At 37.5% G+C, this 23917-nt stretch overlaps 1 protein-coding gene across 32 annotated transcripts in view; it reads left to right on the top strand.

Moving 5' to 3' along the window:
• CAPRIN2 (caprin family member 2) overlaps positions 1–16019 on the top strand; it is a 48529-nt gene extending 32510 nt beyond the window's left edge. For 7 of the 32 annotated variants that reach the window (XM_082740660.1, XM_082740688.1, XM_082740686.1 and 4 more), the window contains 8 exons: positions 495–550; positions 3640–3744; positions 5842–5988; positions 9036–9204; positions 10576–10758; positions 11476–11576; positions 13722–13785; positions 15095–16019. In XM_082740660.1, the coding sequence (XP_082596786.1) occupies positions 495–550; positions 3640–3744; positions 5842–5988; positions 9036–9204; positions 10576–10758; positions 11476–11576; positions 13722–13785; positions 15095–15663 (1394 nt within the window). In that variant the 3' untranslated portion in view covers positions 15664–16019. Of the gene's footprint in view, positions 1–494; positions 551–3639; positions 3745–5841; positions 5989–9035; positions 9205–10575; positions 10759–11475; positions 11577–13721; positions 13786–15050 lie in introns of all 32 variants that reach the window. The other 25 variants (XM_082740671.1, XM_082740687.1, XM_082740669.1 and 22 more) reach the window with 12 other exon arrangements.
• The last annotated feature ends 7898 nt before the right edge of the window (positions 16020–23917 follow it).

Raw genomic sequence — 23917 nt, forward strand, 5'->3', positions numbered from 1 at the left:
GAAGTAAGGAGAGTAGAGAGTAATTAACAAAAGTGATGGACATTAACAAGAAGAAACTAAACCAAAACTGTATAATTGAAAATTATACTAATATACATGATCAAAGAGAAAAAAAATCTCAAAGATCTGTGACTCAGCTAAGACTTATTTTGAAACTTGGAACTGGACTGTAAGTAGTTGATTTCTATTCATGATAGCTCAGATTTTATCTTCCAGATTACTATTACTAGTTATTTTTTAGAGTAATAGTTCTTTTGGGAGACTTGGAATGCTGCTTTTGCCCCTCTAATCTTAAAGCATCATTATATATTATAGAAGGGGCTGATCACTGATCCTCTGACTTTTTAAAACTCTTAATAGAAAATTCATGGTGAATTTGGGATCTAGTTCTTCCATCACTGCTTTTTTTGTAAAGTGATAACTTTTGTTTCCACTCAGTTGATATGCATAAACTTTTCTCCTCAGTAGTTTACTGTTGATTTCACTCTTCGCAGCATCTACAGAACAAAATCTTTCCAGTCAAAGTGATTTTCTTCAAGAGCCGTTACAGGTAACTTCTCTAAAGTAATCTTTTTTGGCTATTCAGGGAAGAAACTCTTGGTTGGATAAGAATGATTAGACTTGCTGTTTTCTAATATACTTTACTAAATTATTGAAAATAATGTTCTAGGGATGTCTAGTTTTTTAGATTAAGTACAGCTAGTACTCGAAAGGTTACCTAACGACCACGGGGAAGAAGATATCTGTTAGAAAAGAGAAGGCTAGCTGATTCTAGTAAGGAAAAAGCAAGTCTGAAGAATACAGAGGTTCTTTGTTTGGGAATCTTTCTTTGCCATTGAGCTCCCTAAGTCACTTGGTATAGCAGCTTGTAAAGGGTCTAAAGAAAGTTACTCATTTTGATTAACCCATGGTTAGCTAATCTCCCACCTCCCTCCATACATACGAGTTAACCTGAGGGACCAGATCTTTGAGATCCCTGATGGCACATTGCATTTCCATCATTAGTGAGTTTGAGGTTTGCTGCTTTTCTGCTTATTACTTAAAAAAAAAAAAAAGAAAGAAAAACAAACAAACTTCTCATGATCCGTCTGAAAACCTTATGGCAATTTTCTTAACAGTAACAGCTCTGACAGGTTAAATATTTTGACCAGATGGCTCAACAGTTGTTGCCTTCCTGTCCAGAAATTTCTGAGTAAATACCATTTGTTTACAGTGGTTTATATTTAGTTTGATAAGGTGTGGCTCAGCTTTCAAAATGCATTTGTTGAGTTGAGTCCCTCACCTCACTGATTGCTTTGAGTGTTCCATTTTATCTTGTTTTAGCTGTTAGGTTCTACACGAGGCTTTCATTTTGACAAGGTAAATTTTTTTGAAAAGCCACTGGTCTTGTTTAGCAGTTCTCAGGGGCAGGGCTCTGGGTGGCTGCATCAGAAGCCCTTGATCGCTTCTGTTTCTAGATACCACCTTAGACCTGTCAGATCAGAATTTCCAGGGGTGTATTTAGTCATCTGTATTGGTAATAGGCTTCCTGGGTGAATCTGCACATCCATTTTTTTTTTTAAAGATTATTTATTTATTTATTTCACAGAGAGAGCGAGCGAGAGAGATCACAAGTAGGCGGAGAGGCAGGCAGAGAGAGAGGAGGAAGCAGGCTCCCCACTGAGTAGAGAGCCCGATGTGGGGCTCAATCCCAGGACCCCGAGATCATGACCTGAGTCGAAGGCAGAGACTTTAACCCACTGAGACACCCAGGTGCCCCCTGCACATCCATTTTTTGGGAACCACTGGTTTCCAGGTCACGTTTACTCACTGACCTAAAACTACCTTCAGCTGGTCTGCTTAACAATAATTTGTAAGCAAGAACTACCATAACTTTTTTTTTCTTTTTTTTAAAGTTTTAAAAATTTATTTGACACAGAGATAGAGAGTACAAGTAGTCAGAGCAGCAGGCAGAGGAAGAGGGAGAAGCAGGCTTCCCGCTGAGCAGGGAGCCCAATGTGGGGCTCGATCTCAGGAGCCCGAGATCAGGACCCGAGCTGAAGGCGGCCACTTAACCGACTGAGCCACCCAGGTGCCCTGAACTACCATAACTTCTGAATAGTACTGATGTGAAGAATGTGTCTCTATTTTGTTGTTAAGTGAATCTTTTAACTAAAATTGAACAGCTTAAGTATCAAGTGCCTCGAGTTGCCTTAACAACTCTCTCGGGCAAGAGAGAGTTATGTCCCCACGATAGCCAGGCCCAATTCTTGTTACTTTAATGAGAGGGCCAGAAGAAAGACCTAATTTTAGAAACACTATAGCCTCATAATAATTCTAATATTTTGGTCAGATCTAAATTAATCTTATTTATTTAGGTATATAAAGTGTTCAAAGGATTTAAAAATGATTTTTCTTAAGACCTTTTTAAAGTTGGTCTCCATTTCCTTTCCAGGAAGTGGCTTTTCTGGTGACCACCTCTAGAAGGTCACTGATACATAACTGCTCCAGATATTTGATAGCCATTCATTAGTTTCCAGTGTACCCATTATGTTACTTGGACTTCTGAGAGTCACATCTCAAAGCATTTAGATAAAAGGAGTAGATTCATTGATACTTCAGACTGCAATTGCTAGAGTCTTATAGATCTCTCTATGTTATGTTCTATTATCTTTGTGCCACGAATTCTTTTCTAGCCACTTCAGGTTTTTTTTTTTTTTAAGATTTTTATTTATTTATTTGAAAGACAGAGGTCACAAGTAGGCAGGGAGGCAGGCAGAGGGAGAGGAGGAAGCAGGCTCTCTGCTCAGCAGAGATATGGGGCTCCATTCCAGGACACTGGGATATGAGATATGGGGCTCCATTCCAGGACACTGGGATATGAGATATGGGGCTCCATTCCAGGACACTGGGATCATGACCTGTGCCGAAGGCAGAGGCTTTAACCTGAGCCACCCAGGCGCCCCTTACTTCAGATTTTTATTGGTGGTAGTTGTCAAAACCGAAGTTCTGCTGTGCTCTCAATTTTTGTTTTATAAATATTAGCTTTAGTTTTTGTTTCACAAATATTTAATTTTTAATAATAGCTTTAATTTTTTGTTAGAATTTTGATGCCACTGTGCTTTATGTATCCTTTCTATTTGTACTTCTACCTGTCTCTTTAAGACATTGGGAGCACTGAGTGAAAGCATAGTTAGTAAGATCCCTGACAGAGCGGTGCCTGGAGTGTTGCATGTACGCTGAGCTGCTTCTGGTGAACTGCTGTTGAGTGCCAGACGGAAAATCTGGCCCAGGTTTCCAGGGCCAAGAATCTTGACCAGTGAGGATGGGATTAGATGTGTAGCTTTGGTGACCAGCCCTGGAAAGGCAATTTAGCTAACTTCTTGGGTTTAACTCTTAGCTCTAACAGTTAATTTTCGTGTGATCTTGGGTAAATTACCTAACCTTTCTTTGCCTCTTCCTTTTTGTCAATAGGGATAGTTGTTTCAACCTCACAGGGTTATTGTTAGGATTCAGTATGTTAGTATGTATAAAGTATTTGGTATAGTATTTGGCACTAGTGAGTGCTTGATAAGAGTAACAGGAAGCCTAAGGCCCAAGAAGTAAGAAGTGAACAAAACATGTGTTTTATAATGTCTTACTGTATTTTCCTGTGTCTAGGCTGCTGCTTCTTCAGTTACTTGTAGCTCAAATGCTTGCTTGGTTGCTACCGATCAGGCTTCTTCGGGATCTGAAACAGAATTTATGACCTCAGAGACTCCTGAGGTAATAAGAGACCAATTGTTTAATTTCTTTTTCTTTCTTAAAGAATAGCAGAACCAGCTTACCTTATGCATTGCAAGCATAGTCAGTTGAATGATTTAACATTTATACTTTACTCATGTATTGCTTTCTGTAGATGTTGTGGTTTTGGAGCTTATACAGGTAACTTTGTTGTGACTTTGCCATATAAATAGACTTAATAGTGATTGCCTTATCAGATAAAATAAATATGTCTGAATTGCTGATGTCAAAAAAGGTGAAAAGTTCTAGGTAGGATTAATCAAGTTTCTCACTGTATTTATATCGAAGGAATCCTTAGTGGAAAATCTACTGTAACTGAAGGCTCAGTAAGTTTCTAGTGTTAGTATTAGCACTGCCTCAGTTGGAAAGAGTTATATTCTCTTTTTGGGTAATTTTCTCAGGAGCATTTTGATAGTACAGTTGACCCTTCAACAACATGGGCTTGGACTGCGCAAGTCCACTTGTAACATGTTTTTTTTTTTTTTTTTAAATGAATACAGTATAGTATTGGAAATGTATTTTCCTTATGTTTTTCTTTTTTTAAAGTTTTAAATTCCAATTAGTTAACATACAGTGTACAATTTAGTGATTCAGCACTTCCTTAAATCACTTGGTACTTAACACAGTAAGTGCCCTCCTAAATACCCATCACTCACTCAACCCATCTCCCCACTCCCTCCCCTCTGGTAACCATCAGTTTGTTCTCTAGGATTAAGAGTCTGTTTATGGTTTATTGCTCTTTTTTTCCTCCACCCTTGCCCGTTTGTTTTGTTACTTAAATTCCACATGTGAATGAAATCACGTGGCATTGGTCATTTCTGGTCAACTTATTTTGCTTGGCATTACACTCTCTAGCTACATCCATGTTGTTGGAAATAGCAAGATTTCATTCCTTTTTTATGGCTGAATAGTATTTCATTGTGTGTGTGTGTGTGTGTGTGTGTGTGGTGCATGCACACATAACTACATAACACATTTTCTTTACCCATTCATCACTTGATGGGCCTTATGATTTTCTTGACATTTTTCTCTAGATTACCTTATTGTAAGAACACAGTATATAAAACATACAACTTACAAAATATGTATTAATAGACTTTTTATGTTACTGGTAAGGCTGCCTGTCACTGTAGGCTATTAATAGTTAAGTTTTTGGGGAGTCAAAAGTTCTATGCAGATTTGACTGTGGTGGGGGGGTGGTCAGCACTCCTAACACCTGTATTTTGCAGGGGTCAACTATATCAAGTTTGTGCTTTCAATTCTAAAGTGATCGTTTTTGCTAAGTTTGAACAAAACCTTGAAGTAGATATAGCAAGATACCATGATTTTTTTGGATTAATTTAGCAACTCTTTGGTTTTACTATTTTTGGTTAAACATTACACAAGAGAATGTGCTCATTATAGAATATAAGAAAATACAGATACACATTAAGTTTTATTGTGCAGACTTGGTCTAAATTAAAATTACTTGGTTCCTCATGTTAAGAGGAAAGTGTGACCAAGTGAGTCACAGCTCTCTGCTTCATAATCTGATTGGGAGTGGTTTTTGGTAATCTTTTTAAGCCTTTGGATTTGTAGTCTGTTATATCAAGGACTTGCTTATTACTATAGGCAAGGATTATTTAAGTTAGGTCAGGTTTGGTTTTCTTTTTTAGACAGCTGACTTAGAGATCTAGGAACAAGACTTCAAAATCAAGAAAAATTAACACTGACTAAGCAACTAACCTAAGATTTTTCTTAATTCTTCTATAGATTTGAAGTAATATTCGATTCTTAGCTGGAAAATACCATTTCAGGGTTTGGAAAGGACTAAGTAGTCATAAAAAGTTGAGCACCTCATTTGTTAGACTGATTAATAGTAAGACTTGTTCACCTAGTCAGCAAGCTGTGGAAAGCAAATGCTGGTGTGCATCCTCAGCAGTTGGGATTTGAAATTGTAAGCAAAGCTATTCTTCTGCATTCCTGTGTCCAAATGTCATCCTATAAAACTTGCTGACTTATGCCAGTCTGGGGTTTAGTGTAAGTTAACTGCTTGTTATGTGGCAGGTGATTGGCTGATGCTGCATTTTTTCTCCCTAGGCAGCAGTGCCCCCAAGCAAGCAACCGTCTTCACTAGCTTCTCCAAATCCTCCCATGTCAAAGGGCTCTGAACAGGGCTTCCAGTCACCTCCAGCAAGTAGTAGTTCAGTAACCATTAACACAGCGCCCTTTCAAGCCATGCAGACAGTGAGTATGAAACGTGAATGTTGACTGCAGTTCATTATTCCTGTTTAAAAAGGCATTGTTTCTCTTACATCCATTACTGGGTACTCAGTATGTGAAGAACTTGGCCTTTGTATTACTCTTACTTGGGTTGATAATTTACTTTTGTCCAATGCAAATATTATTTGTAGTGGAAGAGTATTAAATCCAAAGCTTTGAGAATTTTTAATGGGTATTTTATCAGAATATTTTTCCCTCTCAGAAAATGAGTTGCAGGCAAAGCTGAGGATCCATATTAATTAAATGAATTGTGTGGCTGAGAAACATAATTCCCCCCGCCCTTCTTTCTTTCTTTCTTTAAGATTTATTTGAGAGAGAGCTCAAGTGAAGGGGAGAGGGAGAAACCTAAGCAGACTGAGCATGGAGTCTGACATAGGGCTTGATCTCATGAGCCTGAGATCAGACATGAGTGGAAACCAAGAGTTGGATGCTTTAACTGACTGCGCCACCCAGGTGCCCCGAGAAACATAATTTTCTGTGAACAGCTTAATAATACTAATCATTACTAATATCACACTAGTGGTGTTCTATAGCATCAAACCTGAAATATAGAACACATCCTTGGGTGTTCTGTCATTCCTGAAACTTATTTTGATTTCATTTTGGTCTTCTGCTAGTTTTTAGAGAATTGTTCCAATTTGGTATTCTGAATTCATATTCCTCTACAAATTGTGTAAACATTTTTTAAAGGTAATAATACAACTGTGTTTATGTTTATTCTGTGAAACAGAATAATATAAAACAGCTCTTTAGGGGAAAAAAAATCTTAGCCAATAAGTATCTGATGATACTTTAATGCCCCACTTAGGGTACCTTTGAGTGGTGGAGGGGTGGAGCCAGTGGAGTGGCCATGGAAAGCTTGTACAGTTCAGGGAGATAGATTGATAAATTCAGACACCTGAATTCACTGATCTTATCACTTCCTCATTGGACACTTGGATCTCTCAGTTTTTGTTCTCCCTCTTACCCTGTCAGTCTACCCTGTACAGTATTGTCACATTTGTTTTATTAACTTTTTCCTCGTTCCTAATTAAAAGCAAGCAGTGATGTATTACAGAATGCAATTGAAAAGTCCTTTTGCTTGACACTTAGTAACTTTCGAAGTCTGGTATGACCTTCCAGGCAAGTTTCATGTACTTGTATGTTCCTGTTGCAGTATATCTTTTTTGCTCATGCCAGTCTGTCTTCTGTACCTGTTTGAATCCTATCCAGTATGAATTCGTTCTCATTTGTTTCTTTATTCATTCATTCAACAAACAGGTAGTAATGAAATCAGACACAGTTCTTAATCACTGGGATTGGGTTTTAGCAATGAAAACGAGACAGATCTTTGTGCTCAAGAACCTTAGAGAGCTTGAGAGGAAAATATTCATATATATAATACTATCAAGTGCTGTGTGTTATAGGAAAACATGGAGCAGGATAAGGGACTAGAGAGTAATGGAAGTGCTATTTTATAGACAATGGCCAGAGTCTGGACATGTCATTGCCTGCCATATAGTAGAAATTCAGTAGATGGGAGATTTTTTTTATTCATTTTTAATTTTTGAGAAAGTAGTCTTGCCCTGTGTAGCTTTCATTCTCAGTATGCATAAGATATTCTAGCTGTGGAAGATTAACTTTTTATTTGGAAGATTAATTTTTGGATTTATTTATTTATTTTAGTTTATTTGACAGACAAAGATCACAAGTAGGCAGAGAGACAGGCAGAGAGAGAGAGAGGAGGAAGCATGCTCCCCGCTGAGCAGAGAGTCGGATGCAGGGCTCGATCCCAGGATCCTGGGATCATGACCTGAGCTGAAGGCTGAGGCTTTAACCCACTGAGCCACCCAGGTGCCCCGAGGAAGATTAATTTTTATACTTGAGTTTATATCTATTAGAAACCAAATAGAAGTGTTTTCTTTGCCGTAGTAAGATATGCATGACATAAAATTCAGTGTTTTACCATTTTTAAGTGTATAATACAGTGGCATTCAGTACAGCCACAGGGTTATACAGCCACTTCCACTATTTCCAAAATGTTTCCATCATCCAAAACAGAAACTGTACTCATTAAGCTGTAACTCTTCATTCCCCCCGTCTCTCCAGCTCCTGGTAACCTCTTCTACTTTTGCCTCTGACTTTTACCTGTTCTAAGTACTTATACAGATGGAATCACAGTATTTGTCCTTTTTGTGTCTAACTTGTTTCATTTAATATAATATTCTCAAGGTTTTCCGTGTTGTATCATGGATCAGAAATTCATTCTTTTTTCATGGCTATACTACCCTTTATTATTATTTATTTATTTACTTATTTTCAAAGTAAGCTCCACACACTAGAGCCCAGTATGGGGCTTGAACTTACAACCCTGAGATCAAGACCTGAGCTGAGATAAAGAGTTGGATGCTTAACTGACTGAGCCACCCAAGCACCCCTGTATTGCATTTTGATTATCCATTTAGCCATTGATGGTCACTTGGATTGTTTCCACCTTTTGCCTGTTATGAATAATATTTTGTGCTTCTGTGTAATAAATATCTAAACTATATAGATTAGAACCAAACTATAGATGTTTTAATCTTAGCATACAAAACCTCAGTCTCTGCTTATGTCAGAAGTGTGATCTTTAGATCACACAGTTATTTCTATGCTTAACTTTTTGAGGAATCATGATACTCTTTTCTCAGTTGGTTTCATCATTTTACATTTCCGCCAGTAACACAAGAAGTTCTATGTACACCACATTTTCGCCAATGCTTACGTTTTCTGTTTGTTTTGTTTTTGGTAACACCCATTTTAATGGGTATGACATGGTATCTCATTGTGGTTTTGATTTGTATTTCCCTAATGACTAATGATGTTAAGCATTTTTTCATGTGCTTATGGACCATTTTTCTTTGGAGAAATGTCAGTTCGAGTCCTTTGCTCATCAAATAGAAGTTTTTGAAGGTTGTAGTTTTGTTAGCTGTCAACCTTAATAATTTTCTATGAAACTTCGCAAATGACTCGGCATACCCTTGTCTTTTAAGGTATTTAATGTTAATGCACCTCTGCCTCCACGGAAAGAACAAGAAATAAAAGAATCCCCTTATTCATCTGGCTACAATCAAAGTTTTACTACAGCAAGTACACAAACACCACCCCAGTGCCAACTGCCAGCTATACATGTAGAACAAACTGTCCTTTCTCAAGAGACTGGTAAGATCTTTGCATAGGATATTTTCAAGACTTAGATGACAGCTAATCGAATGGAAGGCAGCGCAGTAGTGATAGTTGAGGGGTTCTTTCTTGACTAGTTAAGCATTATTTCCTCACATGTTCAAGTGTTGGGAAACACTTAAATGCTTTCTCTTCTATTTGGTTAAGTTCACCTCTTAATTTTTACTTTTATAGAGGTAGCACCTACTTGGTTGATTTAACCTTGAAGTATGCTTGCATTTTTAAATCTGATTGCTTTGATTGTCATGGACAGTGATGGAGAGGTACATAGGGTACTATATAGCTGCTCTTAGGAAGGGTTTGAAACCATCCTGTTAAATCTTTTAGTGCAGACAGCTGTTTGGTCTTTCCTCCCTTCGCCCCTCTTAAAGCATTGATCAAGGTGAAGATACAATTTACTGTACTTATTCCACTGTTTGCTTGGAGATGAAAAACTGTCTTGCTATTTCATGCTAGTCTAATAACTGAAAGGATAGGCAACTTTATAGTTATTCCTAATTTAATAAACACCTGTAGATTTTTAGTCTTGGTATTTCAGACCCCTTTTGAGTTTTCTAAAACTCAAGCCTGAGCAAATGAATTGGGCATTCTGGGTACTTGGTTAATCTAACAAGAGGTACTAAATGTAAATCCTTGGACCTAGACACCCATGACCTTGTTCTCTTCTCATCTGTACTTTGGTGAAAACAAAGGGCAGATGATTTACGTAAGGCATATTTGTCACATGTTTTCTCAGTCACAGTATGAATTAAAATTCATTGTCTTTTACTCCTTGGTCTAGAATATTTAGCCTTTTTTCTCTTGAATTGTGATAGAATATACATAACAAAATTTACCGTTTTAACCCTTTAAGTGTATAGCGCTGTGACAGCCAGATTGTTGTACAGCTGGTGTTGAACACCAACATTTCTCTAGGCTTTGTCATCTTCCCCAACTGAAACTCTACCCATTTAACACCAACTGTCCAGCCCCTCTCCCTGTAACCCCCTGGAAACCTCCATTCTACTCTATGAATTGGCCTAGGTGCTTAACCTAGAGTAAGTGCAGTTATACAGTATTAGTCCTTTTGTGACTGGCCTGTTTGACTCAGCATAGTGTCTTCAAGTTCATCCATGTTGTAGCATGTGTCAGAATTTCCTTCCCTTGTAAGGCTGAATAATACTCTGTTACCTAAGTATATATATGTATAGCTTCCAGGATCTCTGTAAACATACATATATATATAGTAACTGTAGTTTTTTAAAGGAGAAAATTGTATTGAAGGTTTTGATATACAATGACTTTGACGTATAAAGAATATTAAATCTTTGTTACCATTTAACTCTTGGACTCTAAAACTGTTTCTTTAAGCAGCAAGTTATCCTGATGGAACTATTCAAGTAAGCAATGGTAGCCTTGCCTTTTACCCAGCACAGACGAATGTATTTCCCAGACCCTCTCAACCATTTGTCAATAGCCGGGGATCTGTTAGAGGATGTACTCGTGGTGGGAGATTACTAACCAATTCATATCGGTCCCCTGGTGGTTATAAAGGTATGCTCTGAACAAAATTTCATTATACTGAATTATTTTGTTTATGTATTTAACTATTTTTACTTTATCTTATTCCTTTTTTAGTTGCCCTCCATATTGTGATAGAGAATTCCCTATTCCTGCAAAATGCAGTATTTCTAATATATCTGTTGTCTGTACAACAGAGGAACTTTTTGTATGAAAAGCAGATTGATCTTGTGACTTACTGAAGTGAAAAGTTGAGCATTTTGTTTTTCCTGTGATGAATTTTGGTTTTTCATATTTAAGTACTTTCCTTTGTTAATTGACTTGAGTGTTCAAAATATGTCATAACTAGGCAATGCGCACTATCTAGTTGTTTGTCTAACAGAGGATACTGTAGATAAAAACATAAACTTTGAGACTATAATGGTGATATTCTCCTAAGTCTTAGAGGTGGTTCCACGTGTTCTGTCACTGGTTGGTATTAGCAGAAGTGCTCTAGAAAGGCCTTAGCTACCCCACTTTCTGAATCCCACGTGTATTCATGCAGTAGTAAATTTCTACAGTTGGCTTATTTGAAGTCAGTGATATTTTATAAATATTTGTTTTATTGTGGAAGCAATGTCAGAGTTTGCTTAAGGAATAAATCTATGGTATTATAGGATCAGTTTAACGTCTAAAGTGGTATAGAATTAGACTATTTTAAACTTCATTATAATTTTGCCCATAATTTTATTTAAGTTGTTTATTTATTAGGTTTTGATACTTATAGAGGACCACCTTCAATTACCAATGGAAATTATAGCCAGCTACAGTTCCAAGCTAGAGAATATCCTGGAACACCTTATTCCCAAAGGGTAAGAATAGTTGTCGTAGTTGAATAGTTGTACAGCTGTTGATGTTTAGTTGGTGATTAAACTAGAGCAGAGTCACAATTTATTTTGTATAAGGCGTTCTTTGTTTTAGAACTACTTGTCAGGACTGTGGAGAGTAGTTGAGTTGGAAGCTTTTCCAGTAACCCATCGAGGATGAATGACAATTGCCTATTACACAGAACTTGGAAGGTCTTAAGGACTTTATCACGTTGTTGGTATTAACTCATTTACTCCTCCACCTTACAAGAGAGACTGGGGTTCAGAAACAAGTAACTTGTCTAAGGTCACTCAATAAGCCAGTGGTAGAAAGGAGATGAGAACCCAAGTTTCCTAACTCCAGATCCTGTGAGCTTTACTTCATTGTACATTGCTTTCAATTTAACTTTTCTAGGTACCAGGTGCAGGAAAGGCCTTTTTGATATGTTTAATTTTTTTGGTTTATTTTTATTGGAATAACTCAGCAGATCTTCTTTACAACTATAATAAAAGATAAAATAATAATAAAGGGAGATCTTGGGCTCTCCCTGTTATTGGTCATATATTGATGTGACTGTATGCATCAGGATTTTCAGTTTTGAAGTTTTACAAACCTTTATAAGTTCTTTTGTAATATATAAAGTATTTGAAGAGCTTACAGTCATAGGTAAGTAGATGTTTATACAGAGGCAGTATTAAAACGGGGTTAAGAACACCCTTCAAAGAACACAAAAAATCACCTAAATGACTTGGGTATGATCCCTTCCTTCCTTTGTTGTGTGACCTTGGGTATGGTGCATAAACTTTCTGAGCTCTCTAGTTTTCACCTGTTAGATGAAGACTCATCTGCGAGTTACTCACCATACTCTAAGCTATTGTGAGGATTAAGTGAATTAATACATATAAATGTTAGCACCACAATGCCAGATGTATATCAAGCATGCAATTATTAGTTCTAATAACATGTATGTGAAGGGAATGTGTTGATTAATACAGACTTCAGTAATGGAGCTTTTCTTTTTTTTTATTTCAAATGAGACTAAAGGATTTTTTTTTTTTTTTAAAGATTTTATTTATTTGTCAGAGAGCACACGTGCATACAAATTGGGGAGCGACAGACAGAGGGAGCAGCAGTCTCCCTGCTGAGCAAGGAGCCTGGTGTGGGACTCAAGCCTAGAACTCTGGGACTATGACCTGAGCTGAAGGCAGACGCTTAACTGACTGAGCCACCCAGGAATCCCACTGGAGCTGTTCTTAACACCAATATTGTAGAATTCTTTCCTGGAGCACCTGGCTGGCTCAGTAGAGTGTGCATGACTTTTTGTCGCAGAATCGTGAGTTCAAGCCCCATGTTAGGTGTAGAGCTTTACATTAAAAATAAATAAATCTATACATAAATTTCTTCCTGAGGAAACATAAGACAGTAATAGTGGTTGCTATGGGGAAGATGAGGAGTTTGGAGTAATAGACTTAACCATTTATTGTGTACCTTCTTGTTTGATTTTTTTATTGCGTGTATTAACCTAATCATACCATTAAATACTCTTTTCATGAATTTTTTGGAGGCTGACTTTCACCATATTTGGGAGGTTGTTTGAAATGTTGCCTCCTGAAAAAATTTTTTTTGTGAGAATATTAAATTATTTTTCAGGCAATAATACATTCATACAATATAATTCTTATTGACTCCTGTATTGAAACTGAACAAAACCCTAACATAGTTCATAATTGTCTTCACAGTTTGATTTATAAATAGGGCAAGATTGAAATAGTCTGTTCTTGCCTTACTATTTCCTTTTATCTTGAGATAAGGGATAGAAGACCATGCCATATTTTGGAATTTCCCTCATAACTTAGCATTGTATCTTTTACATAGTGTTTCCTAGATGCCTTATCATTTTCGCAAATATTAGCATACCTGGTTGGTCAGGTGAATTAACAGATGAAGCAAGTATTGCCATTGTGGCCCTTGCTTTTGTTTGTTTTTCTTGGTGTTTGAAAACATCTGAGCCACTGTGGTTCTGCGGAAGGCCAGATAAAAGGCTAAGGGGACTTTTGATCTTAAGTTTTACCAGCCAGTAACACTGGGAAATAACTAATTATCATCTTGCATTTTTGATGCCAAGGTTAAATATTATGTATTCATTTCAGGATAATTTCCAGCAGTGTTACAAGCGAGGAGGGACATCTGGCGGTCCTCGGACAAATTCAAGAGGTAAGGATAATTAACTGGGTTACCTGAAACATACCTCTAGATCTTTATCTTCTGTGAATTTCTCCTGAAAGTGCATTGTTTCACCATTTATCTTTTAAAGTTTTCATTTTGTGTAAGTGCAGTACTAAAGACCTTTGGGAGATTCTAGACTACTGGAATGGCTGTGGCAATCTATTGTGCATTTAATTAAAAGTCTGTGTGTGTGCTCTTTTCAGTTTGCCTGACACCATAGTATATTCACTATGCATACTTAAAAGATAGTTTCATGGGATGATTCAGGATAATGGTTCTTGTAATAATGGGAACTTCTAGATACTCTAATGTCACTACATTGAAGGATAGGAATAAACAAAATTAAGACATCATGACTTGGGCACCTGAATGGCTCAGTTAAGCATCTGCCTTCGGCTCAGGTCAAATTCTGGGGACCTGGGATTGAGTTCCGCATCCAGCTCCCTACTCAGTGAGGAGTCTGCTTCTCCCTCTGCCTGCCACCCCCTAGCTTGTGTGAATGTGCTCTCTGTCAAATAAATAAATAAAATCTTAAGGGAAAAAAAAAGATACCATGACTTGAAATTTTAACAGCAGGATATTATATTTCTTAAAATGTAACGGTACTATTAAAAGATTCAGTATAACTGAGAAAATTAAGAACTACTGAAGATTAACTATCTCAAGAAGGCAGAATCTTACCCTTTTAAGAAAGTAGTCGATACTCACACTGCCTTGGCCTTATATCTGAGCTGTGTTTTTATATGGCACTTAAAGCATTAGAATGTCATGATATCACATTAACTTGGAAATGTGGAATGAACATTCATTGTGGGTCTTAGTACCATAACAAAGTATCTTTGGCCAGCAGTTCTAAAAGTTGGTTCTTTTATGTAATCTCCGTTTTCTTGAGTCCTCATACATTAGATATTTGGGGGTGGATTTGAGGAAAGAAGAATGGAGTGAGAATTCCATAAAAAGGTAAAAAGAATGTTCAAACTTGGGTTTTAGACTTCGCTAATCTTAACTAGTAAGGTAGCTAACATTTTCAGGAGGCTCATTTTCTTAAAAAAAACTTGAAAAAAATGAGGCTACTAGATAAGATCATATTCTGTCCTTTTTGGCTTTAGAATAGTATACAAGCGTATTGCTAGAAAAATCTAGAGAAGTATACTGTAGCTATACTTTGTTGCTTTTGTGTTAGAATTTACTATATAAAATGTATCTTTATCTGTGTTTCAGTAGCCGACTAATGTTAAATATTGTGTTCAAAGCTAACTGCTTCATTATGAGAAACTCACTGTTGCTAATAAAACAGCAGGGTGGAGTGATTCTTCTCAGGTGAGCAGCCCAGAAAGAGACAACGAAACCTTTAACAGTGGTGACTCTGGACAAGGAGACTCCCGTAGCATGACCCCTGTGGATGTGCCCGTGACAAATCCAGCAGCCACCATACTGCCAGTACACGTCTATCCCCTGCCTCAGCAGATGCGAGTTGCCTTCTCAGCAGCCAGAACCTCTAATCTTGCCCCTGGAACTCTAGACCAACCTATTGTGTTTGATCTTCTTCTGAACAACTTGGGAGAAACTTTTGATCTTCAGCTTGGTAGATTTAATTGCCCGGTGAATGGCACTTACGTTTTCATTTTTCACATGCTAAAGCTGGCAGTGAATGTGCCACTGTATGTCAACCTCATGAAGAATGAAGAGGTCTTGGTATCTGCCTATGCCAATGATGGTGCTCCAGACCATGAAACTGCTAGCAATCATGCAATTCTGCAGCTCTTCCAGGGAGACCAGATATGGTTACGTTTGCACAGGGGAGCAATTTATGGAAGTAGTTGGAAATACTCTACATTTTCAGGCTACCTTCTTTATCAAGATTGAAAGTCAGTGCAGAATTGATAGTAAAAGGATGGTGTTCTAATTAGTGGGGTTAAAGGAGAAGTATTCTTTGCCCTTGTGACTGATTGGTTTAGGAAGATGGTTTCATTTCTAGAGGAAGGAGGAAGTCCTTACTTTTTTTTGTTTTCCTTCCCAAGGTGAAAAATTTCAAGCTGAATGACAATTAGCACTAATCTGGCACTTTATAAATTGTGATGTAGCCTCGCTAGTCAAGCTGTGAATGTATATTGTTTGCACTTAATCCTTAACTGTATTAACGTTCAGCTTACTAAACTGACTGCCTCAAGTTCAGGCAAGTTATAATGCCTTGTTGTGCCTCAATAAAAAAGTTACATGCACCTTCAGTGTTCTTATTTGATTAAACATTTAGCTGAGAGGTAAAATATTTCATTTTTACTATTCATCACTGATAACTTTTGAATGGGTATTTATTCATGGGTTCATTCTATTTTAAAATAAGACTATAATAGTTTTTACTTTAATATTATACATATCATTCATCAAAAGATTTCCTGTTTCCCATTGGCTCTTACATAACGTATTTCTCCTTGAAGCTGGACATGTTACTTGTTAGCTATCTTTAAGTACCTACTAAATGTATAATAATACAAGATACAATAGGAGATACACAGGTAATATTACTGGTCTGCCATCAGTAAGACTTTCAATTTCTGTGGAGTCTTAATTTGAGGAGGCAGAATGTTCAGTTGTCAGAAAGCGTAAATCTCTGATCAGGTAATGTGGTGTTTGAGTCCTGATTTTGCTACTTGCTTATTGATCTTGGGCAAGTTATTTTACCTTTAAGGTCTCTTATTTTTTTGTTTCTTTCTCTTTCTCTCTCTCTCTTTTTTGGGAATAGATCATTTCTGCAACTTCACAGGGCAAATGTGAAGTTCAACTAAGAATATACCTGAAAAACTTAACACATATCTGGCACATAAGCATTTAATAAGTGTTAGGTGATTTAATTTTTTTAAAAAAATATTTTATTTATTTATTTGACAGACAAATCACAAGCAGGCAGAGGCAGGCAGAGAGAGGAGGAAGCCGGCTCCCTGCTGAGCAGAGAGGCTCGATCCCGGGACTCTGGGATCATGACCTGAGCTGAAGGCAGAGGCCTTAACCCACTGAGCCACCCAGGTGCCCCTGATATAATTTTTTTATTCCAAAAATTTCCAGAATTCTGTGCATGTTTATACTGTCTTATGTAGTATTAGTGTAGCAGGCACTGCCAGAGTTTAGTATTTGTTCTAGACACACATTGTCACACTTCACAGTTTGCTTATGTATCTCATGAATAAGAACTTGCATAACTAACTAAACTGGAAAAAACTATACTAACATTTAACACCATGAGAGTTAAATGTGGCTTAAGAGTTTTACTGATGAGCCCATGCCCAGCTGAAGAAATATTAACTATAATAATTTAACGCTGACTCCCTGAGAGTATTTAAAACCACAGGGTAAGAGGTGTTAACTAATTTATAAAAATGCTTTATATACCAAATTCCCCCTGAAGTTTTCTTCTTTCACTTTCAATTTTTTAGTCTCTCCCCCAACAATTGTGAGCTTCAGTTTTTTTTTTTTGTCATAAGTGACTTTTATTTTTTTTATTTTTAATTTTTTATTTTTTATAAACATATATTTTTATCCCCAGGGTACAGGTCTGTGAATCACCAGGTTTACACACTTCACAGCACTCACCAAAGCACATACCCTCCCCAATGTCCATAATCCCACCCCCTTCTCCCAAACCCCCTCCCCCCAGCAACCCTCAGTTTGTTTTGTGAGATTAAGAGTCACTTATGGTTTGTCTCCCTCCCAGTCCCATCTTGTTTCATTTATTCATGAGCTTCAGTTTTTGCCTGTATAATGATTTAGTGCATAAATGCAGATACTTAAAGCAGGACATCTTTTTGAGAGATTTGCTTACTCTTGTAGCAATGATTTATCAACCACCTCATGGTTTTAACTTTCTCAACTCCATAAGAGCTATATTTTCACGCTGCTTTCACATCACTGTTTTTACACTATGATCTTTCCTGTTTGCAAATCTTAATTCTTTAGCTTTAATGGCTAATACTCTATTGTGATTCTCGTGATAACTAGGATGATAGTTTATGTATTGTATAAGGTGGAGTAATTGTTTGGCATAGAGACATTAAAGTTTCTCCATATGAATTCCACTGTGCTTTTCCACTCTGCCACACACTTTATTTTGATGAAAAATTTAGATTTGTCACACTTGGTCCTTGACTTGCTAATTTATCTCAGGGGTATTCTTAATCACCCCTTTAATGACTTTTTAGCTTTTTGGCAACTGTTGACAACTGATAAATACAGCACACTTGTTATTGGTGCAAGACAGTGAATGCCAGAGTATAAAATACTGTTATGCCCATTATCAATACCAGGATGCCTAAGGGCCTCTAATTCTAAGATTTTGCAAGCATTATTTTTCTCTATTCATTTAATTTCAAGGGCTTCATTCCTTCAAATAAATGATTAATTTATTCTTAAATATGTGGCTTATCTAGTTTGTACCTGGCTCTGGGGCTGCAAAGATGTTCAGGCATATCAGGTATGTCCGTTTCATCCATTTTATTTGTGGAGAGCAAATCACTTTTCCATTTTGCTGTGCTCACCACAGGTGTAGCTGCCATCTGTTACCATATAGTGCTGTCAAAATAGCATTGACTATACTTCCTATGTTGTACCTTTCTCATGACTTAACTCCACAACTGGAAGCCTGTACCTCCCACTCCTTCACTACTTTTCATCCTTCCACCCCTTCCCTTCAGGCCACCACTAGTTAGTTCTCTCTATAGATGGGTACGTTTCTGTTTTTGATTCCACATATAAGTGCAATGATATGGCATTTGTCTTTCTGTGACTTAACTCCATTTAGCGTAATGCCTTCTAGGTTCATCCATGCTTTTGAAAATTATAAGATCGAATTCCTTTTTTATGGCTGAATAATAGTCCCCTGTATATATGCACCACATCTTTGTATACTCATCTATCTTGGGTTGCTTCCATGTCGTGGCTATTGTAACTAATGCTGAAGGACAGTCTCTTCTTGAATTATTTCTTCGCTATCTGCCCCCTGCAATTCTGTATCTGGAACTCCTACTGTTCAGAAGGTAGACCTCCTTGGACCAGTTCTTTAATCTTTTGTCTCTACGTTCCACTTTTTCAGAGATTCCCTTAGTTTTATCAGTATAGTATAATAGTAAAATCTGGAGAAGCAGCGTAGATGCCTGCCAGCAGGGAACCAGTTAAGTCAGAAGGGAAGATACAGAATAGAGCAGAGTGTGCAATATTGTTTATAGAAACATTTCCAAATGTATGTGAACATGATTACTTGGATCTTTTTTTTTCTGGTAGTTTGTAACAAATTTGATAATATTGGCTCTAGGGAAAGGGGGATGTAGGAGGGAGGAGGAGGACTTTTTATTCTGAATCTTACTGTAGAACTTGAAATGGACATACCACTTTTTTGTTAAAAACTTTAACTTAGAATGGTAGGTTTTATGGTTCACACCACCTTATCTTCCCTGGGATGGAGTTTGAGGATTTGTTTTCATTATCATTAAGCCTGGGGTAACACATGGAAGAGTTTTACCATAAAAACCTAACTTGTGGCACACCTAGGTGGCTCAGTCAGTCAAGTGCCTGCTTTTGGCTCAGGTCATGATTCCCAGGGTTCTGGGATCCAGTCCTGCATCGGGCTCCCCTCTCAGCGGGGAGTTTGCTTCTCCTTCTCTGCTGCTCCTCCTACTTGTTTTCTCACTCTTCCTCTCTCTCTCTCTCTCTCAAATAAATAAAATCTTTATTTTTAAAAAATACAATCTTTAAAAAACAAAACAAAACCTAACTGCCTTCCCCCTTTCATTAATATTTGCATTTCCACCTCATTTACAGAACACCCTTAACCTTTGTGATCTTACTGGATCCTCACGGTGGCCCTAGTGAGGTAAATACTATTTGACATAAGATGGAGACTTTTGGAGACTGACTTTCTGAGGCCACTAGCCGAAGTGCCTGGGTCAGACTTCACTCTCTCAAGTGCAGATACAGCCTACCATTTTATACAGTAGTTTTTCCTCTTCTTCAGTTCTCAGGTGCTGTTACTTTTACCATATTTCCCATTGTTTTGCCCATACAGATGTTTTCGGTTCACTACTCAGTTTTGCTCTGGTTAACTAAACACTTTGTGAACTGGATAAACTGCACTCGGAGCTGTTGTCACAAGGTGTAGTTGCAGTAGAGCCTGACGTTGATTTGGAGGACTCCTCCAGTGTAGGATGTGGAAAGCCTGAGGAAATAAACAGAACATTTTGAGGATGGAAAAAAAAAAGGGATCTGAGAAGAAGTATTTCTTTAAATCCTAGTTAATACTACTCTCTTTAGGTTCTATCCCTTCCCACCACAACTACTATTTTAGTCTCTTGGAGAAGAGACTGTAGTCAGGAACTTCCTATCCCCTATTTAGCTTACTGATCACTGGTTTTTAATTTTTATTAATTTTTATTTCTTTAAAAGATTTTATTTATTTATTTGACAGAGAGAGACAGCACAAGTAAGCAGGCAGGCAGAGAGAGAGGGGGAAGCAGGCTCCCTGCTGAGCAGAAAGCCTGATGCCAGGCTTGATTCCAGGACCCTGAGATCATGACCTGAGTGGAAGGCAAGACAACCCACTGACCCACCCAGGTGCCCTCTACATGTGTCATTTTAAAGGAGACTATCATTGACTTACATTAACAAAATACTTAAGATCTTACATTTATAAGATGTGTGTATATATTCTTGCATATATTTCAGATGTTATGATGTAGAGCCTTGGCAATATGACACTTTTGGGGTAGAGGTATTCACTTGCAGATTATTGATCATGGTTTAAAAAAATGTATTATTAACCTTAGATTTTAACTCCCATTTTCTGTTTACTGTGTGGACTAGATTCAAGCTTACTAACATAGGCCAGCAGGTGAGCTGCTGCCAACAGGTGGGGAGGACAGCTGTGTGATACTCCATTTAGACGACTAAAATGTTAAATCTCAGAGGCCACAGTGGCAGTGCTTGGAGGAAAAACTACTTCATGTAATTGGAGTTGTAATCATGCCAGTTATTCTCACTCTGCTGTATTTCTTGGGTAATGTCCATGTCTGTATGTCAGCTAACCTATATATAGATGACTCATAGTTCTCTAACAGCATCCCTGTGTTCCTTCCTGTAACCCCTGCCGTAGCTCTTTTGGGAGTGCCAGATGTGAATTTCCAGTTGTCACTGGAAACCTTTAGCAATCTAACACTTGAGCACTTGTAGTTCAGTATGTTCAAAGGCAAACTGACCTTCTCTCCAAACTTTTAATACTCCTTCATGTTGCCCTGTTTAATGACTTCCATAGGTCATCAAAGCTTGGACCTTCAGAATCATTGTTGACTTCCCTTTGCTACTTTATATATTGTATAAGTCACAAGTTCCTGTTGATTCAACCTGTGAAATGTCTCACATCTGTCTTACCTTCTTAATTTCTATTGTGGATATGCTGTTTCAGACCCCTTATCTCTCGCACATTCATTCATGTATTCATTCAGCGAGTATTTATTGATTGCTTTTTATGTATCAGGCATAGTGTGAGACTAGATCTCACTAGGTCTCATTCAGTAAAGGTGAACAAGGTATGTCCTCTCTCTTAAATAGAATACAAAGATAGTTAATGCCGAGCATGTATCCTGGACAATGTGCTTACCTCATTTAGTCCTCACAACAGCTTTTGGAAGCATATGAGGAGACAGAGGTGACAAAGACAAAGAGGTGAGGCATATGCATACCATGATAGTACAATAAGACAATGTAGCTGGCTCACATTCTACCATAAATAATGTAAGTGCATTAAGAAATAGACATCCTCAGGACACCCTGGGTGGCTTAGTTGGTTGAGTGGCTGCCTTCAGCTCAGATCATGATCCCAGGGTCCTTGGATGAGTCCCACATCGGGCTCCTTCCTCAGCAGGGAGACTGCCTCTTCCTCTACCTCTGCCTGCTGCTCCCCTGCTTGTGCTCTCTTGCTGACAAATAAATAAATAAAATCTTAAAGAAAAAAAAAAAAGAAATAGATGTCCTTTCATGTAAAGTAAAAAACAGGACTCAATGAGCCATATATAAGTTAAACCTAAGTTACAGCTTAGGGACAGCTATTTTAAAATACTTGCAAAGAAATCTGAGAGCAGAACCATAGATGCTTATGGGTTTTTTTTTTTTTTCCTGTTGCCTTAGACACTGCTAACTTGACAGCATTGTTTTAAAACTAATTTATATTCAGAGTCTTTCCAAAATCCACAAAGTTTTAATGGGAGCATCAACTGTCTTTAATTAGAGATTTTGTTAACATATTTATCTAAGATAATTGTTGATTCTTATGTAGTTATAAGAAATAATACAGGTGGATCCTGTGTATCTTTTAATTTCCTTTAGTGACAACATTTTTTAAAACAAGATACATATTACAACCAGGATGTTGAGATTGGTACAGTCAAGATAGAGAACATATCCATCACCAGAAGGATCCCTCATGTTGCTCTTTTATAGTATAGTAATGCCCATTTCCTTCTTGTCTCCATCCCCATTTAAGCCCTCACAACCACTGATCTGTTCTTCCTGTGACTTGTTTTTTTAAGAATGTTATTTATTTTTTTTAAAGTAGACTCCATGCCCAGCATATGAGCCCACAGCAGGGCTTAAACTCACAACCCTGAAATAAAGACTTAGATCAAGATCTGAGCTGAGATCAAGTCAGACATTTGACTGAGCCACAGTGACACCCCATTTAAGAATGTTATATTAGTAAAACTTATATAAATGGAATCAGGTATTATGTCAGCTTTTGGGATTGGCTTTTTTCACTTAGCTTAATTCTCTGAAGATTTATCCTGGTTGTTGAATATTTCACTCCTTTTTATTACTCAGTAGTATTCCATGGTATAGATGTGCCAGTTTGCTTAACCACTGTTTTCCAGAGAGGTGGTATTTTAAACCTCACCAAAATATATGAGTGATCCAGGTTTCTCTGGTGTCACTTTTTTTTTTTTTTTTTTTTTTTTTGGTCTTTTCTCTTTATGTTATTGAATTAACTGTATCAGGCCTCTCCCTACTTCAAACCATCTTCAATGTTATCACAGCTCAGTTTTAGATATGTGCTTTAAAGGATTTGGTTTAGAAACATTTAGAAACAGGTAGAAACATTGAAGGCATTTGGATACATCCAGTTCAGGGAAAGAGATCTTGGTTAGAAGCAGTTTTGTGAGTTGTCCCTGTTGAGTTGATGGTTAAAGTTATATAAGTGGATGAAATGACAAAAGCAGGGGCGCCTGGGTGGCTCAGTGGGTTAAAGCCTTCGGCTCAGGTCATAATCTCAGGGTCCTGGGATCGAGCCCCACATCGGGCTCTCTGCTCAGCGGGGAGCCTGCTTTCTCCTCTCTGCCTGCTTCTCTGCCTACTTGTGATCTCTGTCTGTCATATAAATAAATAAAAAATCTTAAAAAAAAAAGACTTTAAGAAATGACAAAAGCAGAATGGGTTTAAGAAAAAGAAAGAGAAGAGGGCTGAAGACAGAGTCCTGAGAAGCACTGGTGTTTAAGACTTGGGTGATCAAGTGAGCAATCAAAATATTATGAATATAGGGCGACTGGGTGGCTCAAAGCATCTGCCTTCTCTCAGGTCATGATCCCAGGGTCCTTCGATGAGCCCTGCATCAGGCTCCCTGCTCAGCAGGGAGTCAGCTTCTCCCTCTCCCTCTGTGGGTGTGTTCTCTCTCTCAAATAAATAAATCCTTTAAAAATATTATAAATATATTTTTTAAAACAAGGAAACATTAAAAAAAAAGAGCTTATAATACAGTGTTAGGTGCCTGACAAAGAGACATTTTCAGGTGAGAACTGAAAATGTGTCTTGCATTTGGTATCTAAAGGATCAGTGTTGGTTTTTGCTTGGCAGTTTCAGTGGGGGAAATGAGGGCAGAACCCTGGGGATAACTGACTGAAGTACAAGTAGAACTAAAGAAGTAGAGACAAGGAATGAAGACCATTATTTGGAATAAAAAGTGAAAAAGAATGAACAATAATTAGCATTATTGGAGAAAGATTGTCTTTTAACTGGGGGAAATGTTTTTAGGCTGAGGTTGAATCGGTGGAGAGAAAGGGATTGAAAATATAAGAACAAGTTTTACAAAATT

The sequence above is a fragment of the Mustela nivalis genome (genome assembly GCF_964662115.1).
Source record: "Mustela nivalis genome assembly, chromosome: 7".
NCBI lineage: Eukaryota > Metazoa > Chordata > Mammalia > Carnivora > Mustelidae > Mustela > Mustela nivalis.